Source organism: Echeneis naucrates, chromosome 9 (assembly GCF_900963305.1).
Source record: "Echeneis naucrates chromosome 9, fEcheNa1.1, whole genome shotgun sequence".
NCBI lineage: Eukaryota > Metazoa > Chordata > Actinopteri > Carangiformes > Echeneidae > Echeneis > Echeneis naucrates.
Window position 1 is genome coordinate 19,191,110 of NC_042519.1, and position 20,882 is coordinate 19,211,991.

General features: G+C 41.2%; 2 protein-coding genes across 8 annotated transcripts in view; both read left to right on the forward strand.

The window, feature by feature from the left end:
* The first annotated feature begins 777 nt into the window (after window positions 1–777).
* LOC115049055 (sesquipedalian-1) lies at window positions 778–4,906 on the forward strand. Of its 2 annotated transcripts, XM_029511001.1 has the most exons (3): window positions 778–918; window positions 1,257–1,327; window positions 1,933–4,906. In XM_029511001.1, exon 3 carries the CDS (start codon window positions 1,973–1,975, stop codon window positions 2,858–2,860), a length of 888 nt encoding a protein of 295 aa, XP_029366861.1. In that variant the 5' UTR covers window positions 778–918; window positions 1,257–1,327; window positions 1,933–1,972; the 3' UTR covers window positions 2,861–4,906. The 2 variants fall into 2 exon arrangements, with proteins under 2 accessions (XP_029366861.1, XP_029366860.1); XM_029511000.1 differs by lacking the exon at window positions 778–918 and having other exon boundaries at window positions 955–1,327.
* Window positions 4,907–7,095: 2,189 nt separating this feature from the next.
* The window catches only part of sh2b3 (SH2B adaptor protein 3), a 46,981-nt gene continuing 33,194 nt past the window's right edge, over window positions 7,096–20,882 (forward strand). For 2 of the 6 annotated variants that reach the window (XM_029511693.1, XM_029511692.1), the window contains exon 1: window positions 7,097–7,471. The gene's annotated coding sequence lies outside the window, so the exon portion shown is untranslated. Of the gene's footprint in view, window positions 7,476–18,499; window positions 18,620–18,674; window positions 19,250–20,882 lie in introns of those variants that run through there. The other 4 variants (XM_029511694.1, XM_029511696.1, XM_029511697.1 and 1 more) reach the window with 4 other exon arrangements.

Here is a 20,882-nt window from a genome sequence, read left to right on the forward strand (position 1 = left end):
TACAAATATTAGGTCACTTGAGGAAAAAAAATGTCAGTGCAGGAGTGGATAAAGAAAATCAATAAAGGTTAAAGAACAAATGCTGAATGGATGTCAAAATTTAGGTAATAGCTTTAACTTTTACAAATTTGTTTAGTCTGCCATTGTCAGACTTTTAAAACTGCATAGAGAAAGATCTTATCTTTTTTGGTCAAGGCTAGATTAAAAAAGAACCCACTTTATATAGACTGGATCACATCAAATGTGTGAAAGTTCAAAAAATATCATTATAAAGTGTTTTCTTTTTTTACTGCTAACCAAACCACACTATCAAGTTTCATATTAGTGAAACATTTATTGTATTGACTGTATTGTGATTCTCTCCAACTGGTCCACATTTGATCCAGATGGATCTGGGATCCAGATCCATGTAACCCAGAGAGTCTAAACCCCAAAGAAAGTATTTGTGAAGGATCCATCCAATCATCCATTCATTCATTCATCCATCCATCAGCAGCAGCAGCCAAACACCATCTCTGCCCTCAAGCCGCATTTCCAAGGGCAAGGACGGGGTGCGCTCGTTTTACTCTCCCACTCATCCCCACGTCGTCGGCCGGGACGGCGGCGAGGCTGAGCCGGAGACCCCTCCCGCCCAGGCTCACCGCGTACAGCACAACATGTGCCCTCTCCGTCCTCCGTCGGTCACGTGACGGGAAATAAAAGCGGCGGAGGAAAGCAAGCAAGAAAAAAAAAACTTAACACAAAACAAACAAAAAAAAAAAAAAAAAGAAAAACGGAGAAAGCCCGAAGTAGAAACAGACAGACAGACAGACAGACAGGCAGGCAGACAGACAGATAGACACAGCGCAGGGAGGTGTGCAGCCGACGGGGAGAGGCGGGTCCCGGCTAAATGTCGGCGTAATTCAGCTCCACCCGACGGTTGGTCCACATTTATATTCAGCGGAGTGGCTAACTGCGTTGACACGGATGTTTGTTTAGTGTGTGTGTGTGTGTGTGTGTGTGTTAGCCGGACGTGTTTTTTTTTTTGTGTGTAGCCCAAAACTCACATTAGTGCTGATGTGTCAAAATCGTGTGACCGAGCTGAATCATCCGTCCTAACCACGATTCAAAAGAAACCGAGTCCGCCGTCAGTGTGTGCTGTCCGAACCGAGCTAATCATCGTCAGCAGTTTCAGTGGCAGTTTTGTTGGGATTAATTGTCTCTGTGTGTGTGTCTGTGCGTGTGTCCCCCCACCCCACACACACACCCTCCTACAGACTGGACAACACAGACGATGGGGACCTCCGTCCAGATGTGAAGGGAGGACAACTGGATATGAGAAAAACACGTAAGTATTAAAAACTGGAGAAGTTGAGTCCAGACAGCAGCACGAACAGGTTTATAGGATAAATATGGTGGAAGCTGAGTCCTGGTTTTACAATTGAGCATGTGATTACTGAGCACATTACCCAACAACTTGTCACCGTTGTTGAGGTCAACCTTTTTAACGTGGCCTACAAATTGCGTCAGGTCAAGTCTGCCTGGGATTTTATATTTATTTGGCAACAAAGTGTCTGAGATTGTGCCTCCACATTAGTTCTGTGTCATGACAAATGAAATAAAAGAGCAGGTATTCACACCACCAGGTTGGCTCAGTCGGGGTTGGAGTCTGGTTGCAAGCACCTAATGAATCCTCTCTCCTTTTTTCTCCTGGCTGACCCCGCTCTCCAACCTCCTTTAAAGTGAAAATGCATTTTTTTATAATATTGCTCTATTATCATGTCAATGCACATCAATTGGTACATGCAAATAGTCAGCCCGTTTTGTTTTCAGCAGCCACTGATGAATAAGACTTAAAGGAGACTGTCTAATAAGCAAGCCAGTCCGTGCAGTGCTTTGCTGGAAAGAATCGACTTAACCTTGGGTGATCTCTGTCTTTGCAATGTTATCTAGGTAATTAGGGATCGTCTGAGGAAAAGGAGAAGCGAAGAAGATGAAGCTGAACGAACGCAGTGTGGCTCATTATGCCACCTGTGACTCACCGCCAGACAAGACAGGCTTCCTGTTCAAAAAGGGCGAGCGCAACACGGCCTATCACCGGCGCTGGTTTGTCCTGAAGGGCAACATGCTCTTCTACTTCGAGGAGCGTGACAGCCGGGAGCCCATCGGCGTCATCGTCCTGGAGGGATGCACCGTGGAGCTGTGCGAGTCAGCCGAGGAGTTTGCCTTCGCCATCAAGTTTGACTGTGCAAAAGCAAGGGTGTACAAAATGGCGGCTGAAAGCCAAGCAGCCATGGAGTCGTGGGTGAAAGCGCTGTCCAGGGCCAGCTTTGACTACATGAGGCTGGTGGTGAAGGAGCTGGAGAGGCAGCTGGAGGAGATCCAGGAGGTTTCAGGAGCCAGCTGTGTCGGGACTGGAGCTGGAGGCTTACAGGGCAGGCCCAAGTCCTCCAGGCGAAACCAGGCACCCCGCTCTAGGTCTGGTGCATCCTCTTCCTCATCATCTGTATCCTCTGTGTCATCTACATCTTCAAGTGCCGCTCCCATGTCAGTCCTCTCTGCTCAAAAGAGCCTCCAGGATGAGATCCACGTCATCAGCGGGGGTTCCAGGGAGAACGGAGTCGCATGGAGTAAACCACCAGTTGCGTTGGCTAACGGCTTTGTGGATGGAGGGCCCTCCTCTGTGGCCTGGGAAGGCTGTGCAGACTCTCGGAATAGTTATGTGGCTGATGGGGTGAGGGCTCCACCGGTGCCTCCCCGGAGAAGAGGAGCGTCTCTGGAAAGCCCCGTCTCGCCTGGCACTGGATGTTTCTCTAAACTCCATGACTGGTACGGCAGAGAGGTGGAAGAACTGAGAGTGCAGTGGCTGGCTAGCCAGTGAATCATTTTTTTTTCCCTTGACTCCATCATTCCTTGCTAAACATTCTTAAATTCTTTACAGCTTTCTGAATGCAATCGAGAGTAGAGAGAGCTGTTACTTAATTGCAGTCTAAATCACCAGCTGAAAAGAAGACAAAAAAAAAATTTTTTTTTAGAGATTGATTCAAAATCTTGTCTGGCACAGGTGAGTCAATGGGTCTTAAAGAATAACACTTCATTGTACAATCCGATAAAGTGGGGGAAAAAAAAAATTCCGAAGGTTTTTACCAGAGTGATTTTCCAAGGAGAGTTAAACATGTTCAATATTTACAATAATTGGTTTTTCTAACAAGATGCACAGAGCTTTCCCTTGGAGAGGATAACTATTCTATTTTATTATTGTATTGTCAATACTCTTCTCTTCTCACTTTTAAATATACTTGTGCAATAGATTTATGTAGTTTACTTAAAAACACTAGGACCCTTAGTTCTTCTTGAGTTACACATGCAAATTGTTGAGCAAATCCTTTGGAAATGTCTCTGTATGAAGGCAGAAAATCAACTTTAACAACTATCAAATGTCCCTGCACAAAACAAATCAAAAAGCCACATGTTTCTGCAGTGATATGCTGACCATGGGGCAAGATCCCTCCGTGATGTCTGAGGAAAAAAAAGATGATAAATTTAAAGTGAGGAATCGGCAGAGAAACAGCCAAACAGTTGCTGATATTGTCACGATCTAATGCCTCGGACACCAGAACAATTTTCATCCAAATTCATGGTTTTGACTTTCCTGCAACTTGAACCAACTTAACACATAGCTCATTTTAACATATAGAGAAAGGAGTGTGGTTTTGAAGTAAGAAGGGGTGTTGGGGAAAGCTTGTCCAGATTCTCCTCCATACTCCCACCAGGGCATATCTGGCCCAGAGGCCTTGTGGTTGCTAATGTCAGAACATCCTCGCGACAGTCACTGGGGACCATGGTGGGAGCTGGATGTTTAGCTTGGAGCAACACACCCTGGTATTTTTAGCTCTTGTCAGCCAGCGGCCAGATGATGCTGTTTCATAAGAGTCAGTGAGCTCCCTTCTGACTCTTTTTATCCTTGAACTTACAGGACTTAAAACTTGTCTTCATAATTCTCTGATAATTCCATGTTGTACAATCAACTCGTCTTAATTTTATGCAAATGTCGGCTTTGTTTGGTGTTTTTGCTTGAATGTCACTGAATGAGTGGAGCGGTTAGAGGCCTAGACTGTATGTGAACATCTAACCTCTTGGTTTGTATACAAATATTAAATATTCCATGTTGGAAATTAACACCAGCAGTCTGCAAAACGGGCCTTTAAAATGATTCCTCATACAGCATTTATATATCCAGTCTCATTTCCGTTTACATTTTTTTATATGTGCCTTATACAATCTTTTGAACCACAATGATGGGAGTGCTTGACTTTTTACTCTACTCCACTTCTCTTCTCTCACACTACTCTTCTCCTACCATTATTTGCTTTTTCTTTTTTTTTTTTTTTTATTTGCCAAAGGCTTATCTATGTGCAATTACTTCTTGACAATGACTCAGATCCTTCAGTCTGCATCAATGCACAGCACTGTCATAACTGTTATACACTTGGCTTGTGCAAAAACGACAATGTGGGAAGCAAATGGTACAATGTGGACTGCACTATTTTTTTTTTTTTTTTTTGGGAAACCATAATATCAAGGCGGCATTCTTTTGACATGTGTTGCTTAACATGACTGAATGGTTGTATTGGATGCCAAATTCATCAGTTCCACAAGTCTGTAGCTATAGTTATATATGCCAGTACTCCGTTGTTCAACAATAATATTTGAAATAATTTGTGAATGTATGAAAGTAACCAGAAAATGGACAGTGGTGTCAGTCCTTATTCTTGAGTGCCAAATGAGGAATGCAACCTAAATGCACATTAACCGATTAGTTTTTTCAATGTTAATGTAAGTGAGTATTATATTGAATAATCCAAAAGATTTAACACATTGCTCTGATACGGTACCCCGAAAGATTGCTTGATATAAACTGCTCAATAAACTGTTAACATCTTTTTGTGTGGTGAACAGTTTTTTTTTTTCCGTGGTCACAGTTGCCTTTATTTTTCATAACGTCAATTAGTAGACAGACAGTTTTTACGAGTTAGTACGGCTGGTTTGGGCGTTGATCATCTCATTTCACACTCGGCCTGGGAAACCACATGCATTCTCACTGATGTTCATACAGTCTCTCAGTAGGTGTCACTGTGCAACAATTTTAAGGCAGCAGTCTTAACCCCTTGACATGAGCGAAATCAATAGCTGGTTCATGTCTTGGGGGACAGTTGAATGAAATTGTCCAGAGACTAACGCTTGCATATAGCCTGTGCTTTCATTACTACATTATTTTAAAAAAAATTTAATTTTCTAAGGTTTTGCTCTATGCGATTTGCTAAATTATAGATTCTAAAACGATTTTGTTCCATTATCATATCACCAATGCACTTCTCTTCCAGATTCCAAATATATTTATGAAATAAGTTTTCTTTGAAATACTACGACCAATCAAATGTTTTCATTGTTGCTATTCTTTTCTTGTACACTATACCAGTATTAGTACAGATCAAACCTTCACAACGTTACTTATTCATGCACTGTACTAATCTCTTTGGTGATGTTTTAGGACATACTGTTATCATGATGATTAAATAGGCCTATATTATATATTTAACTGCTACTTATCACACGTCTTACTTCATGACCACCTTTCTCTAACTTTGTGAATTTGAGACTAACAGCTCTTTCTCCACCTATTGACCCCAAGCTTGCATTACTTCTGCCTGTGTTTTTTCACCCTCTGTTTTTCTGTTGCCTAGTTATTTGTGCTTGTGATCATAAATAAATAAATGCAGCATTTATAACTGGATTGCTCACAGTTTAGGTCACTATGGTGACAACACCAGACTTCCCGTTTGGTAACTTCAACATAAGAATGCATGAAAGTTGTCAGTGTTACATAGAGGTGAAACTTTATTAGCGTACTTAAATGGTAGATCAGTCGTATTTCACAGCTGCAGTATAATTAGTTTTATATTAAAAGTGAGATATTTTGCTAAATGGTACATGTTGAATGAACATCAGCTTTGAAACCAACAAAAATCTGGGCAAGGAGTTGGGAACTTGCAAAGAAGTAATAATTTAAAACTCAGTCCACAGGGCATTGACAAAAAGACCAACATCTGTATAACGGGAAGTCAGAATAAAACACATAAATGTTCTGTAACATCAGTGAACCATTTCGTGATCTTGAAACATTTAATGTTTGATAAGTAGCACATGTGCACGCATAAATTAACTGCATTGGTCACAATGAGGCACAGTTGTATTTAAAACAAGAAGAGCTAAATTACTTCTCAGAGATGGACAATATGTTCAGTCTGCAGATACATAAAACTGCAATACTACACTGTCAAAATATTCAATTAATATTCAGCAAGATTCCTTGAGCTTTCATAATAACACCAATAAAACAAGTAATATCAACAAATTTGTGTTCAAGTGTGAGTTTCAATTGAAAGTGGTCGTACGGTATATTTATTCAAGTCATGCACTTGTTATACCTGTTGTATTTTATTTGGGTATTCTTTATTGTATGCTACTTTATTCCTCTACTCAACTTCATTTCCAAGGATTTTCAAATAACTACACTTAGCTATAGCTGCAACAGCTAATGGTGCAGATCAAGACTATTTATCAATTAAATCCAAAAAGAAATTGGAAGATGTAAAAGGATAATGAAAATAATTGCTGATTGTATTACAGGAAGAGCCTCGTCTGTATCTTGCATCTTAATTCAAGATAAGATAATTTTTGTTTGTCCCTCAGTGGGGACATTTATAGGTCACAGCAGCATGAACATATGACAGAAAGAATATAGTACACAGAGATAACTATAATATAGAAATAAACATACAAGACTCTCTCCAACGCAATTGGCAGTTGAGTTACGTATCTTTTGCATGAAGTTGATTATTTCTAAATCTTTGCAAGCCTTTTGCTGCTTTTAGAGTCCAACCAGTCTGCTGTAACATCAACCTGGCCCCCTCAGGAGGGGTCAACTCTTTTATTTTGAAAAAAAAAAAGAAAAAAAAGAAGATGGACCGGAAATCGCCATATTGAACGTCCTCTAGCTTAACATCGCCGGACCCGCCGCACTTTTTTTTTTTTTTTTTTGACAGCGGAAATGAGGAGTCGCCACTTTTTCCGCGTCAACTTCGTGGCTCAAAGTTTTCTCTCCTCGTTTTTTTTCCCCCTCCGTGTGCGCGAAGGCAGCGCCGCTCGCACGCACGATGCGATAGAAAGCGACAGGCTGCTCTTTCTTCTTCTTCTTCTCCTCCTCCTCCTCCTCCTCCTCCTTCTTCTTCTTCTTCTTCTTCTTCTTCTTCGTTTTGTTGTTCAGCGTGCAGCCTTCTCCTCCGTCCGATGCCCGCTGAGCGCTGCTCCTCTCAGGCGGCCCTTTCACTTACTTTTTTAGACGCTTCTCGACACATTTCCGTTATGCGAAGTCCAACTTGTTGGTTAGTTGTCGTGCTGCGGTGGGTGCCCGTCCGAGATAACGGAGAACGTGAGTATGTTGTGAGCACTGAGCTCCTGTCAGCTTTTTTTTTTTTTTTGTCATTATTATTATGATTGTTATTATTATTATGATTGTTATTATAACTTTCCTGTTTCAAAGAGCGTCTAACATCACTGAACTCATGATACACACATGGGGGATTATTGCAAGAAGAAGAAAGGGGGGCAAAAAAAAAAAAAAAAGGGAAAACAGCAGCAGCTGAAATGTGACTCAAAGCTTCCGTCCAAAATTTTGCACGTTTTTCTTCACTAACAATCGTTGGAGGAGGAAGGAAAAAAAAAAAGGTCGTGTGAAATTTAAAGGGCTTCTGTCTCTGGTCGGGTTGGAGCCGGTGCTGCATGCTGAAGGGCCCAAAAGAAAGAAAGCATTTATACTAAGTAAAAAAAATATATATTGCAAAGCAAAGTGGATCATTGCACATGCACCCCCCCCCCTCCCTGACCTGCAGGGGCCTCACTAACCACAGCTTCACTGTGCTGTGTTGGATATATTTATTAGAAATGTGCAGCACCATAGAATCACCTATTTTGTTGTCGTTGATGTTGTTGTTTAAGCAATATGGAGCTCATTTATTGTAAAGTTGTGTGTGTGATCAAATCAGTTTATTTATTTATTTTTGCACACAGAGTAGCTCCAGCAAACTTGGATTATATTCATCAGAAATGCATCTTGCAGCTGCTTATTTCGCTAATGAGTTGATTTGAAAGTGTGCAAAATGTCAGAAAATGGTGAAATTGGCCCATTTTTCAAGTTAACAATGTCAGCCCGATCATGGTGATTTTTTTACTGCTCGGGTTTTTCTTTTTTGCTTGGAAAAAACTGCACACAGTCAATTAGCAATGAGATAGTTGCTGCTGCGTTTCTGTCCACTAATTGATTGAGCTCTAGAGAAGACACAAATCCAGCCAGAGGAAATAATGAAGCATAGATGTACGGTTGGGGTTGACACATCTGTGAGGATAGTGGGCACAAATGATGTACACGAGTGTGTGTGTGAATTTCTGGGACTTTAAATTTTTTTGTAAATGTCATTTGACACAGTGACATTAGTGTACGTGCTCAGGTCAGTAGTCTACCCTGATGTGTATTGGATGGAGAACAAGAACAATCAGGGAGCAACCAGCTGGTTTCACAATCCATTGTTTTGTAGCAGTAAATCAAAACAGTAATTTTGGTGTACGTGTGTTACAGAGAGAGTTGACCTGTGTGTGACTCTGAGGCTTCAGGTGTGTAGTTGTAGTGGCTGCCCTAAATGTTTTGCCGAAAATAGTGGCCGAGCAGTTAACAGGGATGGCAGATATTAATAAAATCCTTTTCCAGTGGTGGAAAGTTACTAAATGTTTTATTTATATTGAGAGACAGAGACAACATAAAACAGCAATCATAATGATGCTTTGCTATAGATGAGTCTAGTATCCCCACTTTAAGCAGCTTGGAATGCTGCCTAGACATGAATGTATCAGTAATGGTAATCCAATTATATGATGTTTAATAATATAATACGCTTAAGTAAAGTGTAAATTGACTTTTGATATATTTTGATGCCTTTTACTTGCTAATTAAGCAAATTTCAAACACTCCAGTGTACAGCTGCAGCTGATAATGATTTTCACAATCAATGAGTGTGACAATTATTTTATTTTATTCCATGATTAATCTCTGTTTATTAAAATAAAACCATGCAGTAATGAATGTTTCGTGCCCAACCCAGCTAGTGAAACACCTGAGAAATCAGGACCGCAAAATTGTCAGCAAAGGCCTAAATAGGCTTGGCTATATTAGGGGCATAGCCGCCATAGCATAAACCATACAGCAAAATCTAATTAAACTGTTTGTAGCATCACCATATTGTCAAAATAAAAAGATCTATATTAGGTCAGCACCTTTTATAAATGATAGATGTAAGAAAACGCTTTCAGTGTGTACGTATTAGCAGTAATGTCGCACGCTGAGGCTGGCGGTCTCGACTGGTTCAGGCGTTCAGCTCTAACAGTTTCACACTTGGAGTCATTAAAACACAAAAGACAGAAAAACATGCCTCGAGGGTGATGAAGCAACGCCAGCTGAACTGTACTTTATGTTTTCCAGGGCGGACAGACTTAACCCCAGACTTAGGCTTTACTATAATTTGAGGGTTCAGTGCAGTTCCACACGCTTAATTGCCCCTATATAATCACAAGTGTTTCTGATGAATTTCAGAAATATTTTTACTTCCCTACACACTTCCTTGGTGTCTGACAGTTAGATATTTTGGTGCTGTCTCTACTTCTCTTTTGCACAGAGTGGTATAGACAAGAGAGCTTCTGTTCTGCCTGCATAAATGTCCCATACACAGCCTAACACGGCTCCAGTAAAACTCAAAATTTATGGCAACAATGACTAATTGACTGAAAACATTTATTTACATTTACATCGTGACACGAGTAGTTGGTTGGGGGATTTTACTACCTACCCTGGTATTGTCACGGTAGTTGAAGGAAAGAGACAACAGTTTCTTGGTATTCAGACCTTCACTCATAATTCTTCCAGTTTTTTATTTTTTTATTTTTTTCCTAAGGGATGCGCACATTTGATGTGGATGCCTTGGCTCAAACAATGCCATGGTTTCATGTCTTAAACTCAGATGTTATCAGACGCCCAGCTTTTCAACTTCCCCCAGGGTTTCTAAGAAATCTACTGATGAGACCACGAGAGAGGTCTGACCCACAGCGGCCCTCTGGGGTGGTGCTGGTGGGCGTGTGTGTGTGTGGGGGGGGGGCGTGGGGGGGTGGCGGCAGCGAAAAGAGGAGGAAGAGAGGAGCCATGGGAGATAACTTGGCAAGCAGGCAGGAGCAGGAATCTGCTAAAGGAGGACAGAGAGAGACGGAAGAGACAAATTAAGGCAGAAAAAGAAAGCTTGTTTCTGGCAACAATGGGGACCTTCTACATCATAACACACACGTTATGCAGCAGTGTTGACCACCCAAACAGCTAAGCTCAAAATCTTCGAGTTAAACACACACACAAGGCATTCAAATGTTTCTGTGTTTGGCGGGCGGTGGGGGGGCACATATACATGGATGCCTGTGTGTGTGTGTGTGTGTGTGTGTGTGTTGTTTTTTTTTTTTTTTTTCCCCGCTCTTTTTCCAGTACAGCAATAATTAGAGACTGTGTGTGTCTGCACGTGTTTACCCCGATGCTCGCTGTTCTAGTTGTTGGAAAAATGTTGATTACAGGCCCGATCTAGCTGCAGTATGAGGATGTGATTTAAAACATGTGGGCTTCTAGGTTTTATACGTGTGTGTGTGTGTGTGTGTGTGTGTGTGTGTGTGTGTGTGTACACACACAAGCAGAATGTAGGAAGTGTTCAAGAATTATCAAAAGTTTGCTTCTCGGTCACGAAAAGTGTCTCCAGCTTTCATGATGGAATACATACAGTATAGTTTGACAAGCCAGTCAATCACTGGATTAGTTTTGAAGTCACTTTTTCTAATTATGGATTCATTCTTTTAGACGTTTTAATCAAGTAAGTTCTCCAAAAATGTTCAGGTTCTTTTCTTTATCAAACATCAAAAATCTTTACATTGCTTGAACAAATGAAGTAAACTAAAGACCATGTTGTGTTTTCTAAGATAGTATGAGTGCCTTTTTTCTGTGATTAAAAACAAAAGTTATGTATAATTGCAGGCCAAAACAGACATATTTACTAGAAATCTCCTTTTGTGTGTTTGTTGTTGCGGGTGTGTTTAGAGGAAATTGGACTTCTGTTTAAGTTGAAGTAAAACTAGGAACACATCTCATGCAAAAATACACCATGTCACATCAGGTTATTCCCAGGCAAGCATGTGTACAGAGTTTGCTATCACTGCAAACAAACAAACAAACAAACAAACAACACAAAAAACCCCCCCAAAAAGTCTCAGAGGAGGATTCTTGGGAGGTGATGGTGTGTCAGGAAGAGGTATTTTGTAAGTGCTGATGCTAAAACTCAGTTGGCTCCTTATGAGTCCCAATGTGGAAAAGTTTATGACTTGAATTAGCCTTCCAGGAAGTCAGATGCCTGCAGATGATTCACAGCCGATCAGAGTTACTGAAGGAGTCAATTATCTCCTGCCGCCCCCGCTCCGACAACCCCACTCACAGTTATGCACTTATACGTACGGACACGCACACATATGTACATAATATCCCGTGTGGCACATCTTTAAGATTATCATGCGTCGTACAACAATTTACAATGAATCAGAAACACATCGTGAGCAGTCATGACTCATTCATAAAGTGCCTGTGGAGTTCAGACAGAGATGTCTGTCGTACTCTGTCGGCCTGGAACATTTGAGTCTCGAATGCTTGAATTGGCTGAATTGTGTTGACCTGACTCAGCCGAGTTGTGAATGATGGATTGTTGTTTTCAGCTTTTCAGAAACTAAGCCTGTGCTTAAGGGTTTTAGTAGTAACTCGAGTTCAGCTTTTTGTGGTTTGGTAGCTAGGAAACATACTTAAACTCTTAAGTTATCCAGTGTATGGATATTTAATGTTGTGTATTATGCACTGCTAGCCAGTGTTTATTTTGGCAAGTTTGTGTGGAGGGAAAAGTTTCTGTGTATGTATTCAGTTTCTTTTTTCCCCATCTTGCCAGTGTGAAAAGTAAACTTTGAGATGGGTATTTTTCTCTCCTTTTTGAAACTGACCAAAAGAGTAGTCAGAAATTATCTGCAGACAAATTGAATGATTTGCAGTAGAAAGTCTAATTAAGCGGCAGAGGTGTCCAATAAGAATTCTGTCTTCAGGTCTTTGCTTTTATCACCATGTTGTGATTTTCATGGTAAAATCAAGGCTACATTTTATTCATTTCAGATTTTAAGTTTCTGTTCAGGTCACATTTTCTTGAACAGTTTCACCAAATGCGAACTCGTGAATGGATGAAACACAAGTCAGTCCGTATCACTCAGCCTGAAACAGTTTTCAGATATGGTACCAAGATTACAGTCGGTACAACACACGACAGTGTGGGATTCCTGTTCATGTATGAATCAGTGACATTTGTCTGATATGAATGCTCAAACTGGTAGCACAGATCTCCTTGTTTACTTGTTTGTCAGCTGCAGTTTGAGGCCTGTGGTGTTTGTGATGCCTGACAGTCACCACTGACCTCATTCCTCTCTTGTCTCAGCTGCTCACGTATCACATCCATGCAGCCGAAGCCTAAAGTCGTTCTTCTTTTATTTCTTTCTCTTTTTTTTTTTTTCCTGTCATTATGTCTCTGGGAGCCCTATATTTTAAGTATTTCCTTGACATGCTAGGCTCTGTCTTTGGAGGATAATGATAGACTGCAGACTGTACAAGACATTTTCTATTAGTCATTGGTAGGATGGCAGACGGCTGGAAGGATGCTTGTTAGTGAGAATTTCACTAGGTTACTGGGACTTAGTGGACACAGACGATTGTTTCCATTGGCTTTTGTTTCTCCACTTTTGAAACTTACAATGCTTTCTATAGCTGCGCTATTTCCTCCTTATCAACGCAGATCCAGCCTTTTAAGCATTGCAACTTTCCCAACCTGCCTCCCTCTCTCTGTTCCCAGACCACAGGAAATGGCCAGAAAGCGGCAGGCCTTTATTTCTGTGTGTCTTAAGAATAGCAGCATTGTGTTGCGCCGGAGCCTGCGTTGTTGTGGGAATATAGGTTTCGAGTGCAAGAACACTTGAACTGAAAGGAAAACTACACCAGTGGTCAAAATTTTCTCCAATTAAGAAATTTCAGAAGTTTGTATCCGGTGAATACCGTCTGAAAGGGAAAAAAAAAAAATCCCCTCTGTCACCAAAAACAAACAAACAAAGAAACAGAAGAATATAAATATCACAGAGAATGGGCCTTTTTCAGGGAAATTTGTTGGGTTCCTGTCCTGCAGCAACAGAAGTGAATGAAGCTTTGAAAGTTACAAAAAAAACAACGTGCTCATCTTTTTCGTAGCTGCTACTGCCTCCTAGTTTTTGTTTTTATGTGTTTCATAGTACACAGAATAAGCCAGATGTACACGATTTAAAAGTCGACCCCGTAGCTGATGTACTATATATCAGCTTTTTGTCATTCTTATATCATCTATATTATTATTATTATTATTATTATTTTACCTTGTCATGAAACCACAGTGATTAATATTTTGGCCTGTGGCAGATGCTTGATGCAAATAAACACTTGCCTGTCTTTGTGATCCCTGTGCACGCAGAACAAAAATATTTATCTGATGGTTTACATTTGAAATCGACTCAGCCTCCTCTGCTGCTTCACCCTGAGTCAGGTTATGGGAAGTTAAGGCCAAGGTTATCTCATGTTTCACCCCCACTTCCTTCTTTACAATATGTTCTTCAATTACGTAAGCTGTGTACGTTGCGCTTTCTGCTCTGTTTATTAGCAAAGCTCTTTCACATCTGAATTCACAGAAGCAGGAACAGTGGCCCTCAGTCGATCCCATCCCTGCGACCGCAGCTGTCTTTTCATGCAGCTGATCGATCAGAGAGTTAAAAAAAACAACAACAAACAAACAAAACACTTATCTGCTGGTGTCAGGAAATACCACTGTTCTGTGATCAAGTATGAAACATGAAAAGGACACTGTCTGCTCATGTTAGCTGTTGTGTTGACAGTGGAAAAGGCGAATAACAGAGCTGTAGTGAGACTTGCTAAGAATTCCTGTTTTTCTTTTGCTAATACACCATATCTGCGTGTGCAGTCGGAGTTGATGAAAGTTAAAGATGGGCACAGACTAGCTGACTTTGATGCAATCGGTACCAGTTTTAAACACGCCTCCAGGTTTTGATGTCGTATCTTCAGCAGCAGGAGGACCATGTGAACTCCAGCTCCTCACATGGCACCATTTCTTGTTCATCTGTGTCATTCATATTAGTAAACTGAATATTTCTAAGTTTTGGCCTCTTGGTCGCAGAAATCTGAGGCTGATTTTGTTGGCTTTAGCGTTTCCATCCTGCTTTTTTTGTCTTCATGCCAAGCTAAGCTAAGCCGTTGGCTGCATTTTCGTATTTACCGTGTATACATGAATGTGGTTTAGATCTCTCATCAAGGAACTGAAAGCAAATACGTGTACGGCCCAAAAATGTGACACTATTCCTTTAAATCTATTTTGCTTCCACGTTAGAAATGCTTGCTTAAAATTTGACCACCTCTTCGATAGGACTTTCTGCCCTTTTGCTCTTTTTTTCTCATAAATAAATAATTAGACAGAAACATTGTTGGGTTAGAGGACAGAAACTGATGTCACAAGAAGTTCATCAGTCTGAAGCTGCACCTTCAATTGCCAGTCTTCACTTTCACTTTTCTCCTCCTTGTTGACATTTTCAGCATTAAAAAAAAACTGGATTTGCTTGATAGGCTGTGTACAATGATATTCCCATTTTAATTAACTTCAGCACACACAAGTTGTCACATTGGCTGTATTTTAATGAACAGCTCTTGTACTTGAGGTTGATACTCTCTCTCCATCCCCGATGTAAAGGTGCATTTTATAATTGTGTGCATGCACGTGTGCGTGCGCACAATATCTTTGCATTTGCACACTGGTTGCTGCTTGCCAGGGCAGGGCTTCCTGTTGCTTTGATTGCTGCCCAGGCAGAGCAGAGATCCTTTGGTCTCTGTTCCTCTGCCACCTGGAGCTTCAGCCACTAACCTGGCACCGGGTCCTCTCCTCTCACCTTTCTCCCGCTCTCCCAATTCTATCACTTCCTGTCTACTTTCTCATTATCCCCTCATCCTTTTTTTTTTTTTTTTTTGTCTCCGTCCCTGTGACTCATGTTTCCCTGTCTCCTCCTCCTCCTCCTCCTCCTCTTTTTTCTTGTTCGATTCCCTCACTCTTTTTAACCCCCATGCCCACACACACTTACTCTCTCAGCTTTGTAAATTTACCCCCACCTCTGTGATTCATTCTGTGATTCAGAGAATTAAAATTCAAAGGTGGAAACAAAATCTGTTTTTCATGCTGGTCCTTGTGATGCACACGTTGCCCCATTTTATTTTATTTTTTTTTTACTCAAATATATTTTCCACTCTTGTTTTTATGGGAAAAGCTGGAGTGTTTGATGTCTAAGAGACCCTTGATGCCATGCAGACTAATTGAGTCGTAAGCTCTAGATTGAATCTGGCTCATCTTGTTAATAATGCCAGTGCTATGTGAAGGTCAGAAGGATGTGGCCTGCTGTAAATTGCATTTTATATAATGAGCATGACAATTAGGTGAACATCCGACTTCTATACTAATGAACAGCCACACTGCACGTGGAGGTGTACACGTAAACACATTGTCCTATGATTTGTTCACACACATCAGCGTCTTTTTGTGCGTGCGTTAGTACATGCATGTTGTAAGTATATATGTGAAACCATGTAGATTGTGTCTATGATCTCAGAGCTCTGCAGGAAAAGCTTGTATTCCTTGAGGCTGGATTCTACTTCTTGCCAACACCGTGTTAGTTGTTTTAGTCAGAAAGCACACATTGGAACACAGGAGATGAAGGAGAGCGGGGTAATTATTTCCAATCCTAATCTGACAGTGATTGTCTTGTTTGATAAACGTATCATTATAAATCAGATAACACTTAAAATAGCAAGGAAGCGAACACACACAGCACTGTCCTGCAGTCAGTGTTCATTATTGATCAATCTGCTGATAAGTTTCTTGACTTTTGAAGAAGTAAAAAACGCAAGGTTTATTTAGGCATTAAAGAAGCTACCACCATCACATGTTGGGCATTTTCGCAAACAAAGTACTTCAATGTCAAGCTCTACGCAGATAGAACATAGAAAATATAAAAAGAGAAACTGTGTTCAGACATTTCCACTGTATGGAAGCTTTACCAAAACACCTGAACAGCCCTAGTTAATGGCATGATAACTTCCCCGACAAGGCTCAGTGACTCAGCAGGAGTGATCACCTTTTTAAGTTAAACAAACTACTTTAATGTAAAATGGGTGTTAAAGGAGATGTCACTGCCCTCACTGTCACAAACTGACTGTTTTTTGGCGCGGTTTCGTGTGTAACCTTTATAAGTTTTTGTCTCTAAAAGCGGCGAATGAACTGAGACAAAGCTTCGATGCCAAAAATTTGCCTCGATGTTCATCAGTTGAATTTCTCAGAGAATCCTTTCAACCCTTCTTGGTTGTTTGATAATCAATCGACTCTACCACCATTTCAAGCTCCACATCTCATGCCCTAAAACAACTAGTCATTTAGTGGGCCCCTGTGGCCCCTGTTGCACCGGCGTGTGTGTGTGTGTGTGTGTGTGTGTGTGTGCGTGCGTGCGCCCGCTGTCTAGAGAGTTGTTCCCCAACTGGGGACAACAGGGAGTACACAGCGGGGTGTGAGAGCTGATACTGAGCTCTGGAGATATAAATAGGGCCTCTCGACAACACAGCTTCCACCAGCAGCACTGATAATTCTTTACGTGGTGTTTTAAGCCTTGTTTTTTGTAGATTTCACTTTATTGCTCGCTCTCGAGTCATTGTCATCCCTTTGGCTTTTCTTTTTGTGTTAACTTAAAAATGTGCTTGAACATTGTGGCCGAAGGATTCAGCTTGGTAATGAGTTTACTGGAGTCAAAATTGGCATTTACCAGAACTGCCATACCGTGGCATCACACCTTCATCTCAGTCAGTGTCATGTTGTGTTACAAATTAGCTATGAGCTGACACAAGTCATGGGGTTAGCTCATGCTCACCAGATCAATTCATGTGTGTCTTTTCACGCATCCTGTTTCCTTCCTGCTTGATTAAAAACTGTTGCAGGCTGTCCCTTGTGCTTTGGTTCCGTTTCTGGTTTTGGGAGAAACAAAGTTATGTGGGTAAATACAAGATGTGCTACCCACTTTTGATATTTTTTTGGTCCTAATTTGAAGTAGTACTGATTATTATTATTCTGAGGAGACAACCTCTTGGATAGTACATCAGGGAAATTATTTCCATTATCGGTTAATCTGCTTATTGGTTTCTCAACTATTCATGACATAAATGTGTGAAATACATCACATGTTCCCTGAGTCCAATATGACATTTTCAATTCATGATATATATGTTTTTTTTGGCTGAAGCAAAAATCAATTCATTTGACAGAGTTAACATTTGAGAAATAGGACCCAGAGAGGGTTTCAAAATTGTTTTTGCTTGAAAATTAGTCTTTTGTTTAAAAAGAGGAAAAGAAAGGACTTCAGTTCACTTCAGTGGTTCAGATAAAAGGACTGTTACATATTTCTCTGAAAGTCAGTCAGTTGCTTTACTGGCAGACTTTTTTTTTTCCCAGCACCTGCGTGACACATACATCTGCTGGTAAAGCCAGATTATTAGTGTTGTAGATGCCACTGTATGTTACTAATATGCTATTTTAAACAGCGCCGGTCAAGCTGCAGTCTCATTACACTCATAGGGGAGACATGCAAGAGAGCATCATTGGTTTAGGTTGAGCTGCTGTTGTTTTCCTGTCAGCAAACCTGCACCTGATGTCGACATCAGCCACAGTTGCTCAGGACAGCAGTTTCTCAGGCTGCTCGTGGTTTTGACACTGCAGGAAAAAGCTGTGCCAGATTTCTGTAAAGCACGAGACACGAAGAAAGCAATCAGTGTGTCCGTCCGTCCGTGCGTGTGTGTGTGTGTGTGTGTGTGTGTGTGTGTGTCACAGCGAATAATGAAGGCATTGTGGGTGAAGATGAGGACGAGGAGGGAGGGATGAGTAAGGTGAGGTCGGAAGATGACATAAGAGTGAAGACAGGAGCTTTGACTGTATTGTGCAGGAATGTTTTCCATTTGCAAAGTAGAGCTTTTGAATTTGCCTCTTTTTTTTTTTTTCAACCTCTGTTGAATGTTTTCTAGTAAAACAATAATACAACAATAAAGCAGCAAGTTGAGGTTAGAAATTCTGGATAAGAAGGGGGAAGTGAGATACCAAACTGCGTTGGCTTTTTTCTTTTTTTTTTTTTTTTTTGGTCTTGAACGTGGCTCCATCAGGTTGTTAGTCGAGGTAGAAGCGAAGGAAGCATGAGTCCGAACACATCTGGAGATCCTCGCACCAGCGGAGAGAGGATGAAAAGAAAGGGAAAACCATGGGAACAGAGACGACTGAGCCCCCAGAGGGATTCATTGAGAGGAAGTGTGTCTGTATGTATGCACGCGTGTGTGTGTGTGTGTTCGCGTTCGTGTTCGCGTTCGTGTTCGTGTTCTGTAGTCAGTCAGTGCTGAGTCATCGCTGGGCTGGCCAGGCAGATAGAAACAGGCTTCTGGGGGGGCCAGCTGCAGGGGCACAAGGGCACATGCACTGAGCATGCTCTGCAAAGCACAGGAAGGGAATTAGTTGTTGTGACAGGACACAACCAGGAACTTTAGTGACGCAATATTTCACGATGCCAAATTTTCACTCCGCCGTTTGACGTACGCGACCTCTCCTGTATTTGACAGCACAAAAAGAAAAAAGGAAAAAAAAAAAAAAAAAAAAAAAAAAAGCCACATGACACGGTTTCACGAATTCTCGGCTTTTCTTCTCCGAGTGTCGTTGTTTGGGACACGGAGAGGAAGAGATGTTGGCTGAGAGATAGCGAGACATGTTGCTCCATGTTTGGCCCAACCACAGCAAACCCCCCCCCCTCTTATTTTTTGTGGTTTTCTGTGATCTGTTGGACCACAGTCTGTGACTCCCCCCACACCAACCCACACACAGCCGTGTGCACACACATCATACTCATACTTCCTGTATTTTCAATAGACCCTTCTCTGCTGCACTGGAGGAAGATGGTATGTACTGTAGGCACATGTTGAACTTGATTGTAATGATAAACCCTTTTTGATGCTACTGAAGCTGAAGACCTACTATGACTCTATTCAGCTGTTATTAGTGCACAGAAGTATCTAGAAATAAACCGCAGTCGTGATGTTTGATGCATGCTGCTATCTTTTTTTTTTTTTTAATTCCTGCCACTATCATGCCACTATCTCCAACCAGTTTCATCTTATGCAATTGCAAACTCTTGTTGTGCTGTAGTTTATAATCACACCTAATTACTGAATATCCCTAAACCTGACACATGTAAAGGTCAGTGTTGAGCCGGACGATAGTGTGGCAGATGCTACAGTGTTGTATCATTTATGGCCAGTCAGCCTAAACCAAGTATTGCATTTCTTGCATCAGCTAAGGTCTGTTTGAGTTCTTTGAAAACCTGCCCTACCTACTACTAATCTTCTAGACTGCTGTGCATATACACATCAGGGAATAGCATATGGGGGTTTTAGAAGTTGAAGCACAGGGTTGGGTACATATTGAATACTTAGGAATGCATCCTGTTTCCTCTCTTCTGTGGAACTATGTGGTTAACTCTTCAAGCAGCTCACTCATTTCTGTCTAGTGACAAAAGAAGCGAGGTTCCTCCTCACAGGCCGGTAATGGGAAAGCTTGGAGATCCATGCTGCTTGTTGTCATCGATGTTTGACTCATCCAAATTCGTAAAGTTGTCTATATTTCAACAAAAGAAAGAAAAGCCCGCTGAGATTAAACAAACAATAATACAGTGTTTCTGTGTGTAGCAACAGAAGCAGGGAAGTGAAACTAAGTACACAGCAGACAATAGCAAAAAGATGAGACAATAGTAGTGGAGGCAAAACTGTCTGAAGTTTTTGGATCACCTCAATGTATCCAAGGAAAATTGTTGTCTAAGTCCACGAAGTACAGTGACTCAATATAAATAATAATCAAAGCCCATTGCAAGCAGTTAAGCAGATCAAGCCCATTCCATCATCATCTGCTGAAAGAGGAAAAAGTGAGGAATAAATGGTGCTGCGTCTGTGTAATAGCCCCGATATAATGAAGTCTTGGTTAAAGGGGGGGGGGGGGGGCAGAAGGAGCGGGTCACATGTAAACACACAGATGGCCGAGCAGGCAGTGTGGTTGATTGAGAAATTTTCTAACCATACTTCCTCTATCACAGCCTCATTCAGTGTCTGTCCGAATGACTTATTAGTGTTTCCATTCATTTCAAACACTCAAGTTCGTATCAGTGTACTTTGGAACTGCTTTAGTCGTCATTAGTGACTCCACTCAAGCTCTCCTCCCTCATTTTTTTCACCTTGACTGATTTCTGAATGTCTACCCACTTTGCGGGTTTTTCTTTTTCCTCCTCCCGAATTGAATGGATACACATTGTCCTTTGAGTGAACTGTGGCTGTTCTTATCTATTAAGATACTCTGACTGGTTGATTGCCAGAGATTCTTTGCAGACCCATGTAATCCAATTTGGGCCGTTTAAGATTGAGTGCAGATAAAATCAGACTTTTGGCTGTTCTTTCTCAATGTTTGAACCATTGCAAACTTTCAAGTAGTTCAAAGAAATGTTATGACTGTTTTGCCAATTTCATCTTTAGTGCATCAGTTCTT